This window comes from Onthophagus taurus, chromosome 2 (assembly GCF_036711975.1).
Source record: "Onthophagus taurus isolate NC chromosome 2, IU_Otau_3.0, whole genome shotgun sequence".
NCBI lineage: Eukaryota > Metazoa > Arthropoda > Insecta > Coleoptera > Scarabaeidae > Onthophagus > Onthophagus taurus.
Window position 1 is genome coordinate 9,861,230 of NC_091967.1, and position 27,678 is coordinate 9,888,907.

The following is a 27,678-nucleotide window of genomic DNA, read 5'->3' on the forward strand; positions in this document are numbered from 1 at the left end:
CCGAAATTCATAAAATTTCCATATTTGTGTATTTTTCTCAATATTGATGCATCTAAGAGCAAAATTGCAAGAGATCAATATTGTTAAGAATAAAATTTGCTGCAACTTTTATTCTAAAAGTTTTTTTGTAATATGCCCCGAATCCCAAGTGTTACCTGCCATTTATAAAACATCGAAATTCATTAAATTTTCATATTTTTGTATATTTCTCAATATTGATGCATCTAAGAGCAAAATTGCAAGAGATCAATATTGTTAAGAATAAAATTTGCTGCAACTTTTATTCTAAAAGTTTTTTTGTAATATGCCCCGAATCCCAAGTGTTACCTGCCATTTATAAAACATCGAAATTCATTAAATTTTCATATTTTTGTATTTTTCTCAATATTGATGCATCTAAGAGCAAAAGTGCAAGAAATCAATAATGTTGAGAATAAAATTTGTTACAACTTTTGTTCTAAAAGTTTTTTGTAATATGCTCCGATAGGTTGGCAACGCTGGTAATGCGTAACAATTAGTACAAGAAGATAATGAAATTGCTCAATGAGACAAAAGAGAAAAAATATCAATAAATTCTAAAACATTCACTAACATCTACATATTATACAATTTTCTGCAATTAATCACTGCTTCTATTTGAAATAATTTAATAAATTACAGAAAGATAAATATGATTTACGAAAAAAATTGACGTTAAAAACCATTAAGAGCTTGTCAATTCCCACACATATAAATAATTGATATTTACGATGAAGGGGAATTGTGTCGAGCATCTGTTGCCCGCCAACATCGTATAATCCTTTTAACACCGTGAATGGAACGGCGTAATTATACACACGTGAACAAATACGATGGGACAACGCGTATACACGCCACAAACTCGCCGGCATTGAAGAGGTTAGTGAAAAGTGAGAGTAAATTTCTCTTCTCTTGGGACAGGTAAAAACGGGTTTCAAACTCCATTTAGATTCACTTTCAAACGTTCACACTCCATCCAATGATCCTATTAAGGTCAATTAAGAAAAAAACTAAATAACAAAAATGTACTATTAGATTTATAACTACATCATTTTTTTTTGTTTTCGCATTTATGTAAAAAAGGGGATTTTAGAGAAATACAGGTATAACAAAATGTAATTTTGGGTCGACAGCTGCTTTTTCCTTTTTCGGGGGTTCTTTCTGTATTTTAATCGCAAGGTGTTCAGACATATACGCGTGCTTTCAGCATCAAAACATCTTTTAATCGCATGGATGCAGAACGAGAAAGGTGCAAGAGATATTTTTGGGTATTTTTGTAAAGGATTAATTCTTTTGTATTCGATCTTGTTTTTGATATAACTTTACGCAAACAGTTATTGCAAGTTTTGAGCATAATTTTATGTTAAAATAAACTATTAATCATAATATATCGTTTTAAAATAGACATTTTAAGCTGTTATTTAAGTTATAAATCATTTCTTTATCTTTATAAATAAAGTCAGAATGATTTTTTGAATTATCATTAATTATTAATTTTCATCATTCTTAAATTAATCCTAATTAACACTCAGATTAAGATAGTTCAAAGTCAATTCTTTTCAAATATCTTTATTACAACGAAATAAAATGTATTATTAAATATTCTAAAATTGTTGAAATAATATCTGAAAACACCATTAAATATGACGCAACTAGTCTAATCAACAAAAACCGTTACATAACATTCCTTCTTGTTTACAATTCGTTCCTTTCACATAAAACATAAGAATTGGTCTTAAAAATGGGTTAGAACGGTAGCTGCCGATTAGTTATGCCCTTTATATCGTTTTAGTTTCGCATTGGGTAGCTCGGCTACCGTTTTGCGCAAGTAGAACATTTCCGATTGAGTAGTTTACGTGAAATTGTGACATTTCCAACCCGAAAAGAACTCTTTAAAACCGTTCTGTTTTGAACGCCGAAACTACCTGGTTATCTCAATACAAAAGGGGCCCAAAAAAAGAGTGAAGATTTTTCAAGTTTTTGGACGGGTTGAAAAGGGTATTCGCTCGGATTTGCTTGTTTAGAGGACCTTGAGTAAGTAGAGAAGGTTTTGCTCGCCAAGCGGGTGGTAAATTAGGTTTTAGCGGAGGGTTACGCAAGATTCATGCATCCATTTTGTGCAATCTTAACACGCTGAGACGAAGATCATTAATCAAAGTTCCCTGAATTCTATAGTAGAAAGGAAGTTTGAACTACTTTTCACTGTTTGTTAACGTAAGCCCTTTTATTTTTATTTTTTCATTGAAATTTTGTCTTAAAGACTTTATGAAACAATGATGGAGTTCTTGGAAATATTTCGAGGATGCATATGTTTGGAATATTTTAGACAACGACGAAAAAGACTGCTTTCGACACCAACAACTAAGAACTAAAATGGGACTCGGTTTTCCTTGAACATCGACCTTGATTTCAGTTTTAGGTATGTTAACGAACCCTTGATTCTTTATCCAGAAGTAAATATAAACACCGGGAATAAATAGAACTGTGCCTGCACGTGTTTGGACTGGATGTTTATCTCTAAACTATGTGAACTATAACAGTTTGTATTATTCCGAAGAAATCACAGCTTATTTTTTTTCCTTTTTTTACTTTGTCTTTGATTTCTTTCTTTTTATATTTAATATCCTTATACCGGATAAACCACGCTCACAAAGGACGAGATATAAGAGATAGGTTATTTTTGAATTCTCGCAGCGTGCATACATAAAAATCTGTGAGATTATTAAATACTCAACACGTTTCGTCGTTTTTCGGCAGCCCAGTCACGTACTCAGTCGTTGTCAAAAAGGTTCAATGTTAAGTTCATTGTCTTCTGAGAAAAATCGTGAACGATCCAACAACGTTTTGAGTAAACGCAGAACGTTCTTAATACAAAGAAACCGAAAACGCGACGAACGAACGGTAAAAAGAGATTACGAGTTGGAAATACGTAACCGATAACCCGTTTCGTGACAATAGGAACAACACATACGTAAACTACCGGGTGGACAATGGAGAAGAGTTCATTGGTCTAAATAATTTGTTTATTCTTAAAGGCTTGAACGATATCGTCGAAGAGATATGATTGTAACCGACCTTCCTAATGTGACTTGAGTTGATAGACTTAAATGTGTCTGGACTTAAAAAAAAGCGATATAGATGTATTCTTTTTTTTTCTTTATCTGAATTAATGATTTTGGATCAATGAACTTTCGAAATTCATTTCTGACAACCTATACTTAATCATTAATGAGCAAAAAATTCTTATGTATTATTAAAGCTTGAATAGATACAAAAAGTGTTGTGATATTTGAGGGTCGACATGTTGGGCGGAGTTAAGACCGGAGGGCGAGCGACGACCTTCCTGTCGTTTCCTGCAGCCTCGCCGGCGGTGAGAGACCCCGTTGACTCATATCTGACCCCGACCATCCCCCTTGCGTGGGAGGGGTGTGTAACCCACGTAATGAGACAAAACCGTTTGCGTGGGTCCTACGTCTCCAGGGCGACATCTGTACACCGAACGTTCGTAAAACAATCGGCGAAAGTGATCCGGTGGGTTTGATGAAGCCAACGAGGGTCATTAGATCCGACCTTTACGAGGATGAGATTATCAAGAACAATAAAACTATTTCTGTAATGTGTCTTTGAATGGAATGATTTTTTAATCTGGATATATTACCATTATTAACACGAATATATTTAAAACAATGCTTCCATTTAAACTGTTATACATCAATTTAAAGTGAAAATTTTCTGCATTCATGTTATGTAATAATCAGTTAATAATTTTCATAAATTGATTATTTATATCGATATAATTATTTATAACGAGTTCTGAACAATTAATTCGCTTTGTGGATATTAAATATATGTTTAGTCAATGGAAAATAGCTAAATTTGCAACGCATAAATCATTGTGTTAATTCAACTTTTACTCGTAACAGATTGTAGTTAATTTTGAATTAGTTAAAACGACCAAAACAGTAATATTCGACCATGAGATTTCGTGTTATCCGGATAAGCAAAAACTTAATGTAATAGTTCTTCATTCATTACTTTAATTCAGATTTCAAGACTGCTAAAAGATACATTAATTGGTTACAGTTCTTTTGAGCTATTCTGAGTTTTACAGTCTAAAAAAAGATGTTATTCTTTACGGTGTTTGCTTTTTTCAGTATTCTTGTGACTTTTTAAATGAAGAAGAATTTGTTTTTCTTCTTCTTGTTTATCATTTCCCCTAGATGCCATCACAGCGTTGGGGTGTTATTTGGACCTTCCATCCACTTTCTAAAACTACGTCTGTTCCTTGCCATATTCTTCATTCCTGCACACTTCGCTCCCTTCTCCTTCTCCTCCAGTCTATTCTTCTATTTTATCCTTGCCCCGCATCTCCTTCGTTTTCCAACTATTCCCATTCCCATTCCTCTCTTCTGGCATTCTGACACAGCTGTTTGTTTTGTATTTCAGTTAGCAGCGGTATTTGTCCTAAATTAACAACTTGTAAAAAAACGAATTCATCAAATTTTCATATTTTTGCATTTTTTTCAATATTGACGCATCTGAAAGCAAAAGTGAAAGATAGCAATATTGTTCAGATAAAATTTTGCTACAACTATTGTGCTACAATTTTTTTTGTAAAATGCTTCGATTCCCGAATGCCACAAATTCATCAAATATTCATATTTTTGTATTTTTCTCAATATTGTTGCATCCAAGAGCAAAACTGCAACAGATCAATAGTGTTAAGAATAAAATTTGCTATAACTTTTGTTCTAAAAGTTTTTTTGTAATATGCTCCGAATCCCAAGTGTTACCTACCATTAACTAATCAAACAGTGAAATTCATTAAATTTTCATATTTTTGTATTTTTTTCAATATTGATGCATCCAAGAGCAAAACTGCAAGAGATCAATATTGTTAAGAATGAAATTTACTACAACTTTTGTTCTAAAAGTTTTTTTGTAATATGCTCCGAATCCCAAGTGTCACCTACCATTAACTAATAAAACACTGAAATGCATTAAATTTTCATATTTTTGTATTTTTCTCAATATTGATGCATCCAAGAGCAAAAGTGCAAGAGATCAATAGTGTTAAGAATAAAATTTGCTATAACTTTTGTTCTAAAAGTTTTTTTGTAATATGCTCCGAATCCCAAGTGTTACCTACCGTTAACTAATCAAACAGTGAAATTCATTAAATTTTCATATTTTTGTATTTTTTTCAATATTGATGCATCCAAGAGCAAAAGTGCAAGAGATCAATAGTGTTAAGAATAAAATTTGCTATAACTTTTGTTCTAGAAGTTTTTTTGTACTATGCTCCGAATCCCAAGTGTTACCTACCATTAACTAATAAAACATTGAAATTCATTAAATTTTCATATTTTTATATTTTTCTCAATATTGATGCATCCAACAGCAAAAATGCAAGAGATCAATAGTGTTAAGAATAAAATTTACTACAACTTTTGTTCTAAAAGTTTTTTTGTAATATGTTCCAGACATAGGTTGGCAACGCTGGTAATGCGTAACAATGTTTCCTTGCCATATTTTTCACATTCTACACACTTCCTCCTCACTTGCGTACTATCTCCTCCACTCCACCCTTCCATTTTATCCTTCCTTTTTAATGTTTTGCTTTGATAATATTTGCCCATCTTTTGAATAAATGACGACAATAATTTCAGAGTTGGTAACCATGAGCAAAACACAATTGCTCGAATAGCCCACAAGGTGTCAGACATCATTTAGACATATTCCTTGTGCAAGATTTAGCATAGTACTGAGAATATTGCTGTAACACTAGGATTAATCATTGCATCCTAATGTTTTTAATAAAATGTGTTCATAGTCTCAATGAACTTGCCGTGTAAGGAAATTTCTGAATACCAATTAGTCAACTTCTATGATTTGAACATATTTTTGCAGTTTTCTGTGTAGATCACCTCTGCTAACCTGATAAAAATCCTGATCAACGGTGTGGCTTATATAAAAAGTGACATTTTGATGTTTATCGTCATGTCATAACAGCCAATCGGTTAGGAATGTGCAAAATTGCTTGACAAATTAACACACTGTTTAATAGTTTCAGTTACAAGTCGTAAATGTTAATACGTGAATCGAAATCTCTTTCAGTTTTAATTTGATATAATCTAAACAAAGCAATAGATTTAACTTAAAAAAGCATTTGTAGCATTAATTCCGTAAAAGTCCCAATTACAAAAAAAGATTTATTCCCTAACGTAGCTACCACCACAGTAAATACCCCCACAATTATCCATTTTACAACCCCTTTAGGTTTAAACCCCAGTAAACCCTTCTCCCCTAATCTAATAACCCATCCAAAACATACCTACACGACACAGAAGCAATTTACACAATTTCCCTACGCGTTAAAATAGATTTCATCGCCTCCAAACTGCCTGTTCTCCATCCCCAAAGTACCCTTTATTCATCATCCCTTCCGGCTTATAAAACGCATCATCCCCGTTCTTCGCACTACATCTTCACTAGAAGATCTACCAAGGGGTTGGAAGTAAAAAAAAATTGCGAACTAACGGAAATAATACTAAGCGGGGGGCGCATTGCCGTCGTCCAGACAGCAGGGTGTGAGACGGTGACCCCCTGCCTCCCCCCTAAAACAAACGCGAACGGAATGCACGCTGCTGCCAGGGAGACGCGAAGGGTGGGGCGTGGCTAAACGAGGTCAGGGACCTGGCGGCTGCCCCCGACGAGGGGAGCAAAACCGGGAGCATGGGGCGGCCGTCTGCCCCCACACCACCCCGTCTGGCGCTCGTTGCCCTTATTAACCCCCATGCTGACTGCGTCAATTCACCTATTTACTACCACTTTCAATTACTTCCTTCCATTGAGTTCATTCGTTTTTCACACCAATACCTAATCTCACAACATTTTTAAAAAATTATGAATATAAAAAATAACTTGGCTAAATTCGACTATTCTTCCGTATCCAACAATAGGAATGTATAAACAATCACTCTACATCGATGACACTTGATAACCAAATTTGGCCTCAATCATTTGATGTAAGAAATTAATTAAAATCATGTCTAATGCTATTCATTTTGTTTCAGGTATGTATTTGAAACGAAAAACCATCCCATTCCATTTTTAGACATAAAAAAATGTAAGTAAGTTCGCAGACGTATGTATAAATTCTAAAGGTGCGTGTCGTTCAAAACGTCCCTACGATTGCGGATCCTTCTTGAGGACGGGGTCGGTCGAAGAAAAACATCGAAGCTTTGCCATAAATCTTTGTAATTAATGCAGCTGTCGTCTGGGCAAAAATCTTCTGCAGACCGCGCAGCCGGTCGTCGGCCCTGCGTCGTCCTTTATCCAGCACCATGGACAATGGTGCATAAATCCGTTCGCGTCGCCACCCACTAGATCAATTCGAGCCGTATAACCCGGTTTGAGTCACAAGTGCAAGGTTGTGCCATCTCTAGGGCATTGGGTTTGAAGCGTTCACTCTCTCTCTTTCCATTCCCCCATTTAATTTGTTATCCTCGTTGCCAAGACTTCCATACACCTACATTTTACTTATTGCTCAACGTGTTTCCCATCGCTTACAAAGCGTTTTTAACTCGTCTCAAACTCGAACAAAGAACGATTCGATTCGAAATTTTATTTTCGACCGGTTAAATATAGTCACGGCCGAGATGTTTACTAAACTTTTGTCTGTCGCGTCACGTAGTTACGAAATTTAGTACCCTACAAGAACTCGCGAATCAATGGGTTTGTTTGTTTTCTTTTCGTTTTATAAACAACTTAATAAAAATTCTTTAGATTTCTTATCTATTCTGTCTCTATAGTCTATACATATTTGGATAGAATATATTATATTTTTTTACAAAGCCAAAATTGGTTTTATAATTAAATATATGTTTAAAACTCTATCATATCGCTGTTTCATAAAGTCTAAAAATGAATAACTCTTATAATGGTAAATTCAACTTTTACAATACAACTTTTTAGACATCGCCATTCTAAATATTTTGTTGCTAACTTCCAGTCCGAAGCACATTACAAAACTGTGATTGTTTTGAGTATTGTAATTATGCCAAAATATAAGAATGTCTGAAATCGATTTCATCCTTCATTCCTGAATATCTCAATCCAACTTCATAAGTAACCCAAGATTAGCTCAACTTAATTTGAATGTTTTGCATTATCTTAAATCGAATCATTTTGAAGGATCAGAATGAAACTCAAGCAAGCAATTGAGCAACACGTTAAGCCACATACTCACTTTTTCAGTATACCTTGTGCTAAATGGATGCAGAAAAATCTCTTCTTTGGAGAGTTAATAAGACATGATTATGTCACGAAGAACTCTGTTTGGAACATCTATATGATGTTAATCTTAGAGATACCTTGAGTACCTGACAGTTATATTCCGCAAGCCTAAGTTTAATCTATAAGAGAAAATCTTGTGTAAAAATAATCTTAAAAAAGACCTTTTTTTTTGAAATACTAAAGCTCAAAAGATTTTTCTTTCTCAATATGTACTAAAAATCAATTTCCTTGTCCCTATTTGCCAGCGGCTTTGGTTTCCACCCCATCATCCCTCCATAAGACGGATTTAAGACGGCGATGTATTAAATTCTCTCTTTTCCACTGTATTGGCTGCCGGTCCTTTATCCCACAGGCGAGTTCAAACAAGCGGTACAGGTTAGTAAGGACCGAATGTAGCACGTTGTTCAAGGGGGAGGACGAGACGCATTCGTTTTCTCCGAACACTCTTCCAATATTAACGCACGCTCCCTTCTTATCCCCTTCTAATTTCTCCCTTGCCAACCCTCCCTTCTTTCTTAAGCAAATACCTACATTTAATCTTGTAGCCGTTTTCATTAAACTATTTTTTTATGAAAAACAAAAGAAGGAGATAAAGTTTCTTTGATGTTTGACGCAAAAATGAAAAAATATGTTATTACGTCTTGAGTTCTTATCCTTTTGATGATCGAGACTGTTTGGTGGAAGTAGATCTTTCCGTCTACAGGGAGGGGAGTTGGTGTATGAGTGTGCAAAGAAAATCGGTCTCCCCTGCGGCGTCGAGACGTTTTAACGGGTATGGGGACCAGACGCGTACAGTCATACAAAATATCGATTGCACAACGCCCGCCACGCGGTTGCAGTTTAGGGGTCCAGACCGACTAACCGTCTCCATGACAACACCCTAGTGTCGGCATCCAGACGCTTGCACCCGGGACACGGGGGAAACACCGGGACCGGCAGTGGCGGCGGCAGAAACTCGACATACACGGAGGACGACGACTACGGGACGTGCATGCACATTAACGTCACCCCGAACAACGCAACCCCAATCCCTATTTTTTTTCTGACTCACGCCCCAGGATATCCTTTAGCGTCAATGTTCCGGAGAACAGGTGATTTTTTTCCGAAATCGAAAATGGATTAGTGACAAATACAGTTGAGAGTAAAATTGGGGTAACCTAATGAGAAGGAATTAATATAAAAATCGATTTTACGTAAATGTAGTTCGCAAAAGCAAGTCAATTTTTGTGAGTGTAACCCAGATTTTCATAAATTTAAGCAATTTTCGCAATAATCTAGATTTGATATTATGAAATTGATGTCGATGACCCGGAAAATATGAAAACTAGGGTGCATTGATAATTTGCTGTATTCAGATGTAATTGAAGCGCATTACGTAAAGATATTCTTACAAACAGGAATTGTAGTACAAGCGAGATTTATCAAATATCTGTAGTAGACATTTTCATTTATTATTTTATTGACAAAGTTTATTAGACGAGAAGCATATTAACCAATTTATAGAAAATGTAGAAATTTTGTATATTTATACCTTTATAACTTTGTTTCACTAAAATCAACTGAATGATGACAATTTGCTGGTTAAATAGTGATGTAGGCAAATATCGGTTTGTAAATACCTGCTAAATACCCAATTTTTAATTGTCCACTCACCAGGTATTTCACAAGACCTATCTATATATTTAGAACGTGATGACTCCCATCAAACACAACATAAACTAAATCGCAATGTATAAATACTATAACCATAGTTATGAAACTACTATGCATTTGCACTATCCCACATAACGCAACATAGCTTAATAGTATATGCATTGAGTAGTTTTACAAAGGAAAAGTTTTGCTTGGAAAAGGTGACGTACTTATGATAACTGTGAACCTGAATGTTTCTGGGTCTAGGTCTAGTGATAGTTTTACTTTTCGTTCAATAAAAATATATCACAATCTAACGCTGAATAACAATTAAAACTAGAACTGACGCTAGACCTAGAACTAGAAACATTCGGATTTAGCCGCACGTCTCTCAAGACGGCTAAACCCGAATGATTCTAGTTCTAGGTCTTGTGTTAGTTCTAGTTTTACACTAGCACTATCACTAGAACTAACACAAGACCTACAACTAGAATCATTCGGGTTTAGCCGCACATCTCTCAAGACGGCTTAACCCGAATGATTCTAGTTTTAGGTCTAGTGTTAGTTCTAGTTTTAGTTCAATAAAAATATACAACATAGTGATATTTTATGCTAACTAACGCTACCTACCACCTACCAGCCGTCGTAAGAGAGGTACGGCCAAACGGAATGTTTCTAGTTCTAGGTCTAGTTTTTGTTCAAATATCTTTAAACAATCCAAATTTATACTCGAAATTGTTATTAATGCAGTGGTGTAGAAGATAAAGGGTTGGCATAAGCATTTCAAAATTTCTTCATTAAACCTTTACTACTTGCTGATTTTAATGGGCTTAACATAAGCAGTATTAAACGAATTTTCATTTTGAACTTAAATATAAATGCTATTGTGTATTCTCCACTAATGTTTACCACAAATAATAGTTACCACTGTTAATTGGTTCACCGAGGCAATAGTGAACGAGCAATATCAAATATATTCTAGGAATTTAATGTGAATAATAGTGTTGGATTGGTATGTCAGCGCCGAATAACAATTAAAACTGGAACTAACACTATTAAATAGATAATATTAATAGTATGACTTAAAAATATTATGTCCGTTCTAACTAAATCCGTTATATCGAAGTTTTTATTATTACAATTTTGGTGTATTTTTACTTTCACCTTCAAACATCAATATCCCTCCCCCAACAACGAAGTAGTTTTTTTAGATCCATCTACATAAATTTCATTTTCAACTCGCACATGGTCCCACGGAATGATTTCTCACTAAACAGCTTCCTTTGTACGCCCAAATTTATGTCCAAAAAAATCTTCCAAGCTGTGTAATAGACCCACGTGCGTTACCACGGCAACGTCCGGAACGTTCCTGCTGAACCCGGCGTATGTAGTTCAGGGACACGTCGAGCCGACCGTGAACTTTGAGAGAGATCCGATCATTTCCTGTTTTGTAAAATTTTTGAATTATTCAATAAATTTTGTGGAAATGGGAAATAAATAATTAAAAATCTTCAAAAAAGAATAATAATCTTAAAAACGTTTATTCAAGTGGAAAAAAAGGATTGAATTTGAAAATTTTTATAATTGTATGTAATTCGAGGAAATTCCGGTAGAGGTCTAGACCGTGACAACAGTCGCCATCATACGGCAGTTCCGCGAAGTACGTCGTAGGAGATTTCCTGCGCACACTCCGATCCAATGAATGAATCGATGTAGCATGGACTTGGCCTTCATATGAAGCAGGAACGTTGCACGTGGTCATAGGGTGTTTGCCCTAGCAGGACGCAACGGCAGTTAACTACACTTCCGTTAACGCGTTTTGATTGCGTGCACGTGACATTCAAGTTAAATTACTGTTATAAATTTTGTCATTTAAGAGCTAACACCGTCCTAAGAGGTCACTCATAACACTTCAAGAAAATCAAAATGAATCGAGATAATGTGATCAAAATTAAATCTATAATTTTTAATGTTGGTGGTTTAACCAGTTTCGGTTATTAGAGCTTATCTAAAAACTTGATTTTGTCAATATTTATTAGGTAATGTTCCTAGTATATACTTAAATTGTTATGTGTATCATTAAGTGTAGAATATCTATACTCAATTAACTTAACATATTTAGTAAATATGTCAAAACTGAAAACGTTGTCGAAATCGTATATTATTAGCCATATTAGGTGCAAATTAGTGTTTTGTCGATTTAATTTGTCGCAAATTAACAAAATTCGCGGTGTTTGCAAAAAAATCGTCGACTTTATGGAACACTTTCGTTCTTGCGACAGCGACATCTATTCGCGAGATGAGAGTGAAATTTGCCACGGCACCGTTACGCTCGCAAACACGGTTCTTAGTCGAACGCCGTGGAAAGTATCGTTATAACCTCTTCACGACGATTTCACTTACAATAACATCGCTATTCATTGTTTATGAGGTATTATATTATCATTTGCTGAACTAAAGTTGATGACAACTTCTTTAGGCGCTCATAAATATCACTCGGTTTCTATTGATATTGAGTTATTTAGCAATTATGAAACTTGATGATCTTGATGATGATTTGTCAAAAAGATGGTGTGACAAAGTACTAATAGAGATCTTTGTGGTAAACATTGTCCCAAATAATTAATTATAAACTTAATAAAAATAGGTTAATTAAAATTGTGGTCATAACGGTTAAAAATCCAAAAGAATGCACTATAGAACTTTTATGACAAATTCGTTTCATAAAATGTTATTTTCAAATTATGATAGATACTTAAACCATTAATTATAGAAATACCTTTTAACAATTTACTTCTATTTAATTAAATAGAATTGAAACGTTACTTATGAAATAAATGATTTAAAAGATACTAAACATATATTGGCATATTGACATTTGAAACCAAAAAAAAGTATAGTGATAAAACCTACACTCAACAGGGGGCGTTTCACTTCAAACAAAAGAGGTAACACCGGCCATGACTACCTACGTATTCACACCATTTATTTATTACCAATTATCGTCAATTGACTACTAATACAACTCAATCAACCGAGAGTGCAAAATGGCAACAAATAAAATTCCGGTTAAAAGCTATTAAACGCCTATTTAAAAATGATTTTATAGTTATTTCGATTTCGAAACAGATTTAACTTCTTATAATTATTACAAAATATAGACAGATTAATAAATTTTCAAATTAAGAAACACATTATCGCATTTTTCGAATCTAAAATTATATCGAAAGTTAATTTGCCTAACAGCGTAAATTAGCGCAATATCGAAATCCCAGTTATATAACTTTACTATATTATGAACGTTAACTGAACTAGATCTCGACGAAAACTTAACGGACAATACCTCGTTATTTTTGTGTGTTTCGAATCGACTTATCGCTTCATATCTTAAATACCCCGTCGTTGTTGTTCGAAAAAGAAAAATTTTACTTATTGTGTTCGTTGTAGAGAACGGCGCTCCAAATCTATAAGTTAAAAACGAAAAGAGATCTTTTTTGTATTCGGAAAAAAGAAATCCAAGCAAGGTAATACTAAAAGTAGAACAAGAGGAAAATGTGCGCCGCATTGATTTATATCTTGTAATCGCAATAATTAACTATCCGTAATGATATGATTACTTGAACATAAATCTTCGCGACTTTAAACAATTATTTGAGTAATTACTATCAAGTGTGAGAAAAAGTTAATGCTGCTTCTAAGAGCCTGGGAATGAAAATACTCACATCGATTGCGTTTTGCAGGTGCAACATTACAATATTCTAGAAGAAAAAGATAAAGAGATACACATCGAAAATGATTGAATTTTCTCAATGCTAAAAGTTTGTCGGATAATTACAATTTAATTCTGCAACTTCTAATTTACTTATTTCTTACCGAAGAGGATACTTTAATTAATAATCGAAAGTGATAACAGCCACAGTTCTGTTAGTAATTAATGTGATGATGAATTACAAACGAAGAGAATTAAACTGCAACAAGAAATTTTATATATCGTATTGGGATTGTTACAATGAGGTTGCTAAAGACAAACCTGATATAAATAAAGTTGTATTCAATGAAAAAGTCCTATTGGGGTTGAACTTGATTATTATCTGCAGTGTCCAACATCTAAAAGAGATACTAATTCCTGTGAATGGTGGAGTACTAAGTAATAGGTTTCTAATATCCGGCCAAAGCCGAATATTTGATACCGGATAGTTGTCGAATATCCGTTCCACCACTATTCTACATTATTATCACCACCAGAACATTTTGTCAAAATTGCAATATTCTGACAAATCAAATACTCAGTGAAATCAAGATTAACAGCATCTAGAAACATTAATTAAATGAATTGTGCTCGTTTGTTCACTTCTTTTTCTGTCCAATTGAATGTGAAAAGAAAGCCTAAATCAATTTAAAGCAAAACCTTGTTAAGAGCAGTCTATATCATCTGACACATCTAAATCCTAAACCAGGGGTCGGCAAGTAGTTTTCAGTGGGGTCCGGATTCGGTGTAAAATTTTTGATGGAGGTCCAGAAATTTTTTTTCCTATGCAGGTCATTCGAAGTGAACACCTCCAAATATTTCGTAAAAATGAAGTTTGTGAGGGGTGTGACTTAACGGATTACTGCGCATCGAAGGCGGTTCTTATTTCTTACATTTCCACGTCTCTTCCTAGATTTGACAAGCTGTATTTAAGAATATTTGGCGGTCCGAGATTCGAACTTCCCCGGTCCGTATACCGACCGCGATCCGCCTGTTGCCGACCTCTGTCCTAAACATTAACCTCTTCAGAAGCATTCATAACTGTTAGGATCGAAATGACTATATCTTGTACAATACATTGAAGAAAAAAGTTATTTAGTAATGCTTACCAGAACTAAAGTCAATCACGTATCGAAAAATTTACATACCCAAATTAGGATTTATCTTCATGGAACGTTCTTCTCTATCACTTTCTTCATTTGACTTAATAAGAACTGTTGGTTGTCTTCACTTTTTAATACTTCCAACGCATTTTTAAATGCAACCTCAAAGAATAATTTCATTGTATGAATCAACAAAAATCCAGAAAACCCATGTAGCATATTGAACTTTGCAATTTTGTGTCTTTGGCTAAGAATCAGTGCACAGATTTATCTTATTCTTTATCAGACAAATAATGTGGTTACCTACGATGTAAATATAAACCAAACAAGCTAAAATTATTTTAGAATCGCCTGTTGACATCTGGATTCGGATTTTTGTATATTAGTAGCCATATCGACCAGAATTCCTACGAATTGACTCTATAATTCTGAAGTTTGCCGAAATCAATAACACACTGTCACTGTTTAGCTGAAACCATTTTCTGAAAGGACTCAAAACTTTGAAATGCCAAAACGAGGAAATTGCTCACATACAGCGCAGAAAAGATGTCTCATCTCAGGTTGTAGTTAAAATCAGAACGCAGAATAATTTGTCAAATTTCTCGATGTCTGTATTGACCTAAATCTTACTTAGTGGTATCATGGTATTTCATTTCCGGAACGACAATCTTCGTGTGCTTTTATGTATATCTGAAATATCTCTACTAATACATATTTTTTTATAAAACTCTCAATAGTTTAGAACATCCAACAAAGCTACTACTAAAAGAAATATTCTTCCCCAAACATACATAATGAATGAAAATCTTAGATAAATATAAAAGAAAAATAAATGAAAGTGAAGTACCCTAATTTGAAAACCAAATGAAGATTTTCAAATTGATGATTTTACTTACATAATTTTATAACTCAAAAGAAATTATGAAATCATTAAATCATTTTTTATTATATTATATTTTCTATTTTATATAAAAAAAAGTACACAAATTTGAAATGTTCAGTGTCGATGACCTCGCTACGATTTTAATTTGAATCAATAGCCGTGTATTTTTCACTGTCACCTAACCACCACCTATCGACCAGATACAAATCGCTTTGAATATACGCTAAACGAGCGTAAACGTGAACGTTGTAGCTTCATCTCTTTCTCGCTCATTTTCTTTGTCCAACTTGTAGATTACATCGACCTAGATTCGGTCGCGGGTTCAACTAACTCTAAACAGGTCTCCAGTAAAACGATGACGTTTTTACTTTCTCATGGGCAAGCCTTCTTAGGTGTTTCCCAATGAAATCGAAATTATTTTTAACCCTACTTGCTCTCTGTCGTAAGCGAAACAGAGGCTGCGTGCCATCCGCCGTCGCCGTTGAGCTTTTCTAGAACGTTCGAGACAAGAGCTTTCGTAACTTTTAGTGTATCAAAATAATGAATCGAATTATTTTTTTTAAAGACGTATAGTAAGTTCTTAAGTGGGTTGTATTTTTCTTCATTTTTGTTTTTTGCTTACTTGTGTGTTAATACGATGGTTTATACAATTTCTAAATCGAATGATTGTTTTTAAGAGTGCTCGTTGAGTAACAACTATGGGTTTTTACGAGGTGCTGACGAAATTTTTTTAACTATGTATTTGCGAACGGTACATCTTATGTGTTAGTTGCATAACACGATGAAACCACGATTTGATGGTTGTCCCAGAATGTATTTATTGTTTACCATTCGTTCTATTAGCTTTGACTAATGAGAATAACTACTTTATATATTATGTTTTTATTAACTTTGATTTTTTTTATTCTTCATATACAATTTCAACAAACCAATCAAATTTTCTAATCATAAAACTTTGCTCAATGTTTTGCAACATCCCTTTATTCATAATAAAGTTGATAATACCATATGTCTTAAAATAAAATTGTGTTCCATAAATTATTCCAATCACGTGTTTTATCATTGTCTCATTTTATCTCTTTGTGTTATGCTCAATCAGTACTGTATTACATTATCTAAACAATAACCTATAAATAAGTGGGATCTTTTCCATATATGGGGTGTTTATTCAAAATTGTTAAAAATAAATAATCTTTTTAAAATATACAAGTTAATTTCCACACCGTGTTAAGTTTCTTGCAATTCTAATAATACGTTTGCTCTTATAAGAGAATAAGATAGAAATCCTTTGTCGTGCACACGCGTTAAGTATAAAAGAAAAGGTTAAAAAGGGGCGGCGAATCGGGTGACGACGGTAGCTCCGTACGACGGCCGCGGTTCTAATTGCGATCAAGAGACCTTGAGATGATAAAAATTTGTGGCGATAAGTCTCTCGCTTCTCGGCGCGATTACATTAGGAGCAGCAACGAAGAGGTCGATGACCGGATCGCGAGCCGCGCGCTGACCTCAAAAATTGAGGTCGCGGCATTTTTATAATAAAAGTAACATGAGGCGAACACAACAAACCGCTGACACACATTTAGATCACTGAACCGACGACCGACGTCGACTGTTAACTTGGCGAGCTTCGATCGTTTTTGATTTGACAGAAACAAAATGACAAATAGAAATTATCATGATTAAGTCAAGATTCCAAAAAAAAATTTTTTTTTGTCAACTTATATGATTCATATCTGATTAATATGTTCGTTTAAAGACATACACGCATTACGTCACCACGGGTAGATTTTTTTTCTAGGTTAAAACTTAACACTCATTTTGCAGTGGTAAACAAATTGCTAATTCGTCATCGCCTCTTTACGACGAACGGACTGAGGTCGTTACATAAAACGACTTTCGTTCTTCGTTGTGAAATTTCACGACGTCGAAGTCGACGTCGCGTCGTTGTCGTCGGTGCATTACACTGTCGTCCCGACGGCCGCGTCGAAAGAGGTGAAAGTGGAGTTGATTTCGACCGGTAACGGCTCCAGCACGCCGCGCCAACAAGATTTTACCCAGAAGCATGATTTTCGCAATATCGTCGAAACGAGAGGGACCTCGCGCGAAATCGCCAGCGCGATTGTAAGTTTCTAAATTGTGTCTCTCTATCGACGGATCATTTCGCAAAATGTCTCTGTATACAGTTGTAGCCATAAACAAAACTAAAACTAATGTAGAAAGGTGAATTTAGACAAATATAATAATATAGTAAATAACATAATTGTCTGCAACTACCTAAACCTTAGATTTACTTAGAATTATATATTTCCTAGTAGTTATCAGTCATGTTGGGAAATGAGATATGGCATTATCTTCAAAAAATAAAGCATGTTCCATATTGATATGCAACATATCAAACATAACTTATTTACAGATTTTCTATAAATCAAAAGTACCTGTTTACACTTGTTGATACACCTGCAATTCCAAAGTAATTTACTTGCGTTGTACAATTATTATACATTTTGTAATTGCTTCTGCACAACTCTATTCTGGCATTTCTGATATCCTTAGTTAATTAGTCAATATGTTTTAATTAAAGCTATACCGAGGTGATGTAAATATTTTATTTTATTGTTCTATACCGGGTTTCGGTCCCTGCTCTTCTTCAGTAGAAACCCTACAAAAATACTCACATTCCAAAATTGTTCTCCATAAGAAATTAAATCAACTTACGTCAAAAAATTCTTTACAAAAGGTAAACATACATTTATAATAAAACTGTAATGAACTAAAGTCACAATTATAAAAGTCTTCGACTGAATGTTTACAAATTAAAAGCGCGCAAAGGTTTGAGGTTAGATTACATTATTGTCGGTAAAGTGGGTATTTCATTAAAAACGTCGCAAAATTAAAATCACCAGAAAATGGTTTGAAACTTTGATTATATATAATATGGATTGAGCCAACGAGAGAGATAGCTTGCGCAAGGTGATAATAATAATAATAATAATGCCTTTATTAATAAGTCGCAAAAAAAGGAAAGAAAACAATAATACACTCTTAGAAAATAGACTTATTTTCTGGACGAAGTTCAGTTTGGTTATTAACCAACTGCTCTTCCACTTAATCCAGAATATATAGAAAATATATACATAAAGCAAAAATGAGAATGTTTTTAACAATACTAATAAACAAAATGAAAAAAAAAAAACAAAATAACAAAATGCGACGACATGGCAGTATAAAGCGGTACATTAATAACTCAGAATATAATAAGAAAAAAATCATGATGACTCAAGCAGGAGGGAGGATTTTAATTTACTCTTGAACGAAATACAGTTCAATCCTATAAGGTTCATAGGTAGATCATTGTACGTTTTAGCTATCTGGTAGGAAAAGGATCGAACCGAGATAGACATAGAAGCGTACTGACATATAATGGGCGTGCGTTAATTTTGGCGGTAAATTTAAAACAAAATTAATAAATGAAAACAAAAAAAAAAAAAATAAAATAAAATTTCCTTATTATTTATAATACTTACAGGTGATGTGAAACTGTATTATCGCGAACTTTGCACACGAAACAATACATTGTTAAACATAACGGTGTGACTGGCTGTGACACAACAAAACGATAAACGTCAGGTTTGACACTTTTGTGCGCATGCGCCCGTCTGTTTAGTACCGTTTTATGTCTATCTTTGTTACACTTTCACATTATCGCTTTCCATCTGCGTCTATTCACCTTGAGCCACATTTTTGTTAGTAGATATATTCAGTTAGCTCAATCCATATTATATATAATCAAAGGTTTGAAAGTAGAAAGGAAATTCAAAATCTCCAAACCAGAAAGACATCGGTTAACATCTTAAAAATTACAAAATAAAACCAATGAGGACACCAAAATAAGAAAATCAAGGGATACAAACAAAATAGTTTAATTAGGTTGGTATCGCTCCATTGCTGGGTATTAACTAATTCTCAATTTGTCTACAGCATAAATGTCAAAGTACAAGTTTGATATTTTACGCTAAAAATTGTGACACATTTTGACACTACTTTTGCTTGATTTAGTGTTTCTTCAAACATTTTGTCATTTCTTTTTCCCCGACATCATAATTATGTCATCTGCGTAAATCAGAATATGTACCTTTCTTATTCCCACCATCATCCACTTTCTCTCTCTAATCTGCCCTCAATAGCCCCAAGATGAGCAGGCAAATACTCAACGAACAACCTAATGCCAACCTCTTTTTCGTCCAAAAAAACATCGTCCTAACATTGACACTTGCGGTTATCTGGGTATTCACCTTACTTATTTTCCAATTAATTATCCTTATTTAGCCAATGTTTCAGCGTATAGCAGCTGCTGATTACCAATTGATCATATTGAAAACGTTCTGCTTGAATATGTAGGATATACACCAAGCGGCATGTATCAAATTCCTAATGAAAGATTACATAAACTCAACAAAAAGTATCTTCGGTTCTAGGATCGGTATCCGGAACATGATACAGAAGAACTTTTACAATTAAAGTTGTAGCAAATTGTACCCTTAACACAATGCGCTATAACATTTTTGCTCCCAGATGCATCAATATAGAGAATTTTTCAAAAATTTGAAAATTAGAAGAGTTAAAAAAAATCGGTATCCGGAGCATGATACAGAAAAACTTTTACAATTAAAGTTGTAGCAAATTGGACCCTTAACACAATGCGCTGCAACATTTTTGCTCCCAGATGCATCAATCTAGAGAATTTTTCAAAAATTTTAAAATTAGAAGAGTTAAAAAAAATCGGTATCCGGAGCATGATACAGAAAACCTTTTACAATTAAAGTTGTAGCAAATTGTACCCTTAACACAATGCGCTGTAACATATTTGCTCCCAGATGCATCAATGTAGAGAATTTTTCAAAAATTTTAAAACTAGAAGAGTTAAAAAAAATCGGTATCCGGAGCATGATACAGAAAAACTTTTAGAATTAAAGTTGTAGTAAATTGTACCCTTAACACAATGCGCTGTAACATTTTTGCTCCCAGATGCATCAATGTAGAGAATCTTTCAAAAATTTGAAAATTAGAAGAGTTAAAAAAAATCGGTATCCGGAGCATGCTACAGAAAAACTTTTACAACAAAAGTTGTAGCAAACTGTACCCTTAACAGAATTCCCGGTAACATTTTTGCTCCTAGGCCTCCTAGGTCAGAGTCCTATTCTATAAAAAACTGCTTGTTTCTGATCTGCGATTATTACAATTTTTAAACTCATAGTTCTTTCCTCTAGAAAAATCTTTTGATTGAAACTTTGAAAAGTATTTTTCTTCTGTCCCATATAAATAAAATAGATATATTTAACTCTACAAAATACTAGATAACAGTTTGTTTCATAGGATTTGCATAAATTTTATTTAAATTTATTAGAACTCGGTTCATTTTATACGAATATAACAAATTTGCTTTTGAAGTTTATTAAATTTTATGTCAGTGTTATGAAAATTTTATAGATTCAATTTTCTTTCAGTTACATTGAATTTGATTCCAAGAATTTTCTGGGAACTCCGTAACTTTTATATCAATTTTCCGAGAACTTTAAATAATTCCCAATGATTTTCTATTGAATATCGTAGGATTTCACAAACTATGTATTCATACTTTATTTGTAATTTTATAGATTTGTCTTAACTTATTATTGCATCTTCTTAAAACTATTAATTTTTTCATAGTTATATTCACATTGGTAAACTTCTAACATATTAAGTTTGTAGTGGTAATCAATTGAAAGAAATGTTTTGTATTGGATAACAATTTAAATATAATGATTTTCGTAGGAGAAAATTCCAAGGACCCCATTAGCTGATGTGGTTTTTCCGTCTAGTTTCCCCGTTTAGGTCTCCCAATTTAGTCTCGGGCTCATTATCGTTAATTGCGGCCAACGAGCACTCAGTCGATGGTGGTCGAAATTCGAGAACGTTTGCGGAGTCCGGCGGGTTGACGACCCGCAACTGGGGCACCGAATAAAACGGTCGACCGATGACGTAAATCGCGCGCCTTTCGGCTGCGTCGCGACTTCATCACCACACCAACCCCACTCACATTTCCAATTTTATGAAAAAAGAAAGAAACATCGCATAAACACTTCATGAATCCTAACAAATTTATTTCTGTTAGAAGTCAGTCAAATGTAATTAAGTTGTAACGAAACGTAAATAAAGTATTATACTATTTATATTGCAAGACTAATTAGATAAACGAAAGTTAATCACTCCGTTTTATTACATTACTTTCTAGTGTTGAATCTTATGCAAAATTAAAGTCCAGTTTAAAGATTGAATTAAGAAATTTATTTATATTATTGCCAATCTAATAATTTTGTACTTATTTATTTTTTAACTCATTTACTACAATAACATTGATTAAGACATAAAATTTTAATTAAAACCTCCAATTAAACTATTACATTTCTATTAAACTTAATAAAAATTAACAAGGTGAACGAGAATAAAACATAATAATGATTATGATTAAAGTAAGTGTAATAAGCGTTTACTAAATTTTTTTAACTACTTAAATGGAATTTTATTTCATATTTACAATTATTAACGGCGATGTAGTAAATAATTTCAACATCAATAGAATGCAATAGTGAACTCCCTCATTATCCGTTTCCTAGAAAACCGTTACGCCCTGATTAATTAATCAGCCCGTTGTTTATAATAAAGAAAGGAAACGCGTATAACGGTTTATCATACTTTTTCTGACAAACTCCCCATTGTTTTGTCGAATTCCAACCCAAAACACCAACTAACCGAAACGACTCATAACGAGTTTTCAACTCACAATTTATTACCAAACGTCACATTATAAAGATGTTGGAAATTTACGACGACGTAAACTTGCTAGTATAAGCGATTTAGTTTTAACGATTGATATAAAAGAAAAGAAAATTGGATCTGAATGAAACAAAAAGAAAAGAAAGAGGTTGACGTAGTTTTTATTGTCACACGACGCGTTACGCAAAGTTGTAGAACGTGACACAAATAAATTTCCGATCAGTCAACTGAACCGTTGTGTTATGTGTGTTTTGTAGAAGGGAAGCACGGCTGCAGTTTCGATTTTCATTATTCTTACTCGCGCTGAGTCACTATCCAGGACTCCTGACCTGGGACAATATACGTTCCATGTCTTCATCGTCTAACCTATTTTATTTTTATTTTTGTAACCAAAATGTTTTCTTACTAAAAAAATAATCCATGCAAGAAAATCGTTACATTATGAATGAATTTAGAATATACAGCGTGTTTAAAAAAGTTGCGTATTGGATCCCTTTATTTAAATCAAGTTTTTAAAGAAAAAAATGTAGACACATTAAAAAGTTCTGATGCAAAGTATTATAGGGGTTGATTTTTTCAGCCACTTGTAATAACATATTCGGGTTATAAAAATCGTCAAAAAGTATCATTTTATTAGGAACAGTTATTTGCTAAATTTCATCCTTCCAAATTCTTCCATAGTAGATTTATTAAAGAAAAACAATTTTTTTCCCTAATTTTAGAGGGCTGTAACTTGGAGGAGAAGTTAATTTTCGCTAAAAAATCACCCCCTAAAATCTTTCGCATCTATTTAGATACACCCTGTACATAAGTACATTTTTTTATACAGGGTGACAGATAAACAAAAAAGGAAAAACTATTAGAATATTACATTCTGTCACTTATTATTATTACACATATTTCTTTAAATTCTAAATAACAAGAAACTATTAAAGTTAGACATATGACATACTTATCATTAATTAAAGGGAACTTGATGGGTAATTCAATCAGTACACAATATACAGGGTGATTCATTTAAAAAACTTAAGAAAAAGTCATTTAAAAAACATCAAAAGTAACTAAGCTTTATAATCACGCTGTATAGTGTATCTAACATCTTTGGATACTATCATCTACCTACTGGCGTTGACTATTGTTTGACGTAGTTTCAAGGCAAAATCGGAAAAAATGTCTTTTTCATAGCGTTATTAAAAAGATCCTGTAATGGGCACATTTTGGAAGAATAATTGAATATCTCAGGAACTATGAACGCTATCAAATACTAACATATACAGTTGTATAAACAAATTTAGTTGTATTCATAATATGATAAAATATACAGGATGCTCCATTTAAAAAAAAATTACGTCCTCTCCGTTACGCTTAAATGGAACAACCTGTATAAGTGAAAATAATTTTACGTAATAGAAAGTGATGAATCAAAGAACTTTTGTATAAAAATTTTTTTGTTTTTCAAACGGTTTCGTAACTATCGACCGCCGGGATACTAATAACTCACCCTGTATAGTATGCAAATAAAAGTTGTTATGACGTTGTATGTAAAAATATTTACACCTTCTTACTTTCTCACATGTACAAAGTATGTTAAGAGAAAGTAAAGGTTATTAAACTAGCATCGTAGATATATATCGATTTTTGAGATAAATCCTCAAATCATGATATGGAATATTTAACATCTAAAATAGTCCTCATCGTAATCGTAAAGATATTCTATTGATAGCGTTATTTACCACTTTACATATTCAATCTTCAGGAAGCAACTAAAGTTTATTAAGTATATAATCAAATGATTCCAGGAAGAATAAACCTGTGAGAAGAAATGTGATAAATTGATTCATTTGTCTAATAATTATGTATAATAATATTGATTGTTTCCATTTTTTTGTAAATCTATTTTGTAATTATTTATGGCAATAAATATATATGTTATGAGAAGAAATGTAGAAGAAGCACTCATGGGAATTCCTGTTTCAGCATTAATGGCAGAAATTCAGGCAGAAAATATCTCAAGATTTTAGACAAATTTTTTTGCTAAAACTCATATTAGTCTAAATATGTTCAAGGAAATTTCATTGATTGATCGATGGCTGAGATGCGTGTGTTTGAATTCCTAAAAGAAGCCTTCCTTGATATAGACTAACTCGACATTTTCATAATTTCTTCATTCAGGTTGGACTCCATGCAGATTACAACATGCTAACTATGCTGGGAGTAGCAAGATTACAGTAAATGGATCAACTTTGAAGATGAGGTTCCGATATTTTCTAATTTATCCATTTTAAAAAAACTGTCTGCACTTCAATGGAAGCCGGGGTTGCCATTGAACCCCTCGGCCACTACACTAAACTTCCATCAGCGTTTTTTTGATCTTTCTTACCACGAGATTTCCGGCAATCGCCTTCCTCTTTTACTAATAGCATGACCTCTTTCAGCAGAGAGTTTTGGAAGGAGCAAAATCTCAGGTTCTCGCAATACCAATAATTTAATGCCAAAAATGACTTTTTCGTTACAATTACTATTTGCTTAATCGGCAAATTTGATTGATTTTAAATCAGAGAACAAATGTGAAATCCCAATAGTGGGCGATACAAAACTTACTCAGATATTAACATTTTTTTTGTTCTTGTATCCAGCATACTAAATGCTGCGTTATTTGATTACTGAGGTTGGGGTAGCCAGCGATAAAGCTAATTTCCAATAAAGACAGAAAAGCTGTGTTTAAATAAGCCTTTTGATGAAACTTTTGGTGATTATAAATTCCTTTGACAGTTAAAAGAAAACACCAAATTCTTCATCACTTAGAAGCTATCAATAGATAATACAACATTTTAGCTTTAATTAATGTTTGGCAAAATCTCTCGAATTTTTGAAATTTTTGAAAAATTTATTTTACCACTCCAATAAATTCTGCTGCCTGGCCTAGGCCAATATTTTTTTGTGTTGGTTTGAGCCTTTTCTGACTCACAGAAAACAAAGGTGTTGGCGCTCTGGTTTGAAAGGCGGTGGGAAATGAAGAGTTTGAAAATTTTTTACATATTATTAACCCCCTAACTTCTCGGAGCTTGAAATTTTCTTGATGGAAAGGAATGAGAGTCCACTAGTTGAGCTATAGTGGTTATATTGATAAGGAAATTAGCTTTGTATTCAAGCACACAGTTTCAAATTAGATTATCTAATTATTCTAACTAGAAAAGTTAATTCTTATAATCTAATTTAGTAATTTAGTCACGAAATCATAACGTCAACTTATGACTATTAAAATCATATCGTTGTACTACTACTACAAAAAAAAACGAAAGCGTGTAACAATTTCTCTTTCGAAAATAATGAACGACGCGTGAAAGTGAAAAAAATAAAAAAAGAGAACCTAAGTCAAAGTAGGCGAACGCGTTCGCAACGGGTTCAATAATCTCTTAGACAATGCAACAACACCACCACCACCACAACCAACAATATCTTCTCCTCAAGCAGTGAAAGTTTTAGTGAGTTTTAAATCGAAAGCCTTCTTCGTCCATCCAACCGATGACGACCCCTTTCTCCAAAAGCGAAAGATACGAATGCGCCAAACGTCGAGGCCGCTAACAATCGAAATAACGGCAGGTACTCCAGCGCATACGGTTGCGGAGGACGCTGACCTCTTGTCGAGGAACTGAGTTAGTGGGTCAACTCCACACTCGCACAACGACTGTCGCCGTCGGTGTTAGTGCGCGAACTCCGCTTATCAGAACGGTCCCGACGACCGAGAGTTAAATGTGCATCCATCCGACGCGCGTTACGTAAAAGAGGAGAATAAAAGAATAAACACGTGTTAAAATTATTAATTTTTTCATTATTGTAATTCGGAGATTATTTGGTAAAAACCATGACTGTGAACGAGTTTCGAGAAACTTCTTGTGCGAAAGCTGACGATGATTCAGAAGGGCTTGATAAGGATCTCATGGGTCCAGAAGGCGAGGACCTCGAGGATATCTTGCTGAACGCTAGTGGAGGTGAGCCCTGATCCAATTAAAATTAAACTTTATTTCTGGCACTAACCTATCCTTTGTCCTGAATAACTAACAGTGCGTTCTTAGAGGACGTCCTTTACATTCTAAAAACATTTGCCAAAAAAAATGATCTTCGTAAACATCCTTCAATTCATAACTTACAATTCAAATTAAAAAAAAGCAAAACCATAAAAATAATTTCATTTTTGTATAACAGCTTATAGTTTTCACTTTTCAGTGTTAATGTTATGTGGGGCACGCGAACCCAGCTAGAGTCTAGTTCGTTGCACCTCGTCCTTCGATTCTCTCTCTCACTCCTCCATACCAAAAAGCCGCATTTACCATCTCACTCAGCGTACACTCGCTTTTAATTCTGCGAGAGAGCTTCGGGATCCGTGTCAACCGTTGTAGTGTAGACCCCCTCCAAAAAGAGGGGATCAACCGTACTAAAGGGGGTTCCGCTCCCCGAACCTCACCGGAGGCTAGATCGTTCACCTCGACGCCCGAATCTGGGGCAAGATGAAATTAAATGGAGGTTGTGCGAAAACAGCACGTGTCCCTACGTCCAAACGGCGGCGGTGGTTTCGCGCTGCTCCCCTCAAATATCCCCCCCCTTTCAACTCTACATCGCGCACGACTCGTAACCTCGAAGGTTCATTGCTCTATCGGGCGGTAAATAGGTTACCTCTCCAACAATTTTAGAGACAGTAATGAGATGATTTTTTTTTAATGTGGAGGTATTTTTGTTCAAATATCTAGTTTGTTATACAGGGTGTAGTAAAGTAATTATGTTTTATTTTGACATAAATATAATAAAAAAATGTTTTAAATAACAACTATGTCTAAGTAATGATCACTTATATGCAGAAACAGACCTTAAACAACTATCCAGAAAGATCTTAATGTAAGAATGATGTTAGTCAATACAAAATAGAATCGAATTGGTACTAGGACTAGGAACACGCATATATAAGCCAATTAACATATATGATTCTCTATTAAAAAAGAAATTCCCCTCAATCACGGGAATGCCAAAGGCTCACAGATTTGCTCAAGCGCAAATTCATACACACACTTGTCGCATTTCTGGGTGTATATTAATTTGTAAGGTACATTTGCCGAAACGATTCACGGTACTCAATCCTCCTATTGACAAGATCAACAATGTCTGGCTTAAAATTATCGTTCGCAAAG

General features: G+C 34.0%; 1 protein-coding gene and 1 long non-coding RNA gene across 3 annotated transcripts in view; one reads left to right on the forward strand and one right to left on the reverse strand.

Annotated features, from left to right (window-relative positions):
- LOC111426901 (Ecdysone-induced protein 75B) overlaps positions 1–27,678 on the forward strand; it is a 68,071-nt gene that overhangs the window by 9,461 nt on the left and 30,932 nt on the right. The window contains exon 1 of one of the 2 annotated variants that reach the window (XM_023061775.2): positions 26,208–26,487. The exons of the other annotated variant lie outside the window; for it this stretch is intronic. Coding sequence (XP_022917543.1) covers positions 26,361–26,487 — 127 coding nt within the window. The 5' untranslated portion in view covers positions 26,208–26,360. Of the gene's footprint in view, positions 1–26,207; positions 26,488–27,678 lie in introns of those variants that run through there. 2 annotated transcript variants of the gene reach the window in all.
- Positions 4,014–18,470, reverse strand: LOC139428978 (uncharacterized). Its single transcript, XR_011639680.1, has 3 exons — positions 18,398–18,470; positions 18,118–18,341; positions 4,014–4,556 (listed from the first exon to the last, which is right to left on the reverse strand). It is a non-coding gene; the product is annotated as an uncharacterized lncRNA (long non-coding RNA).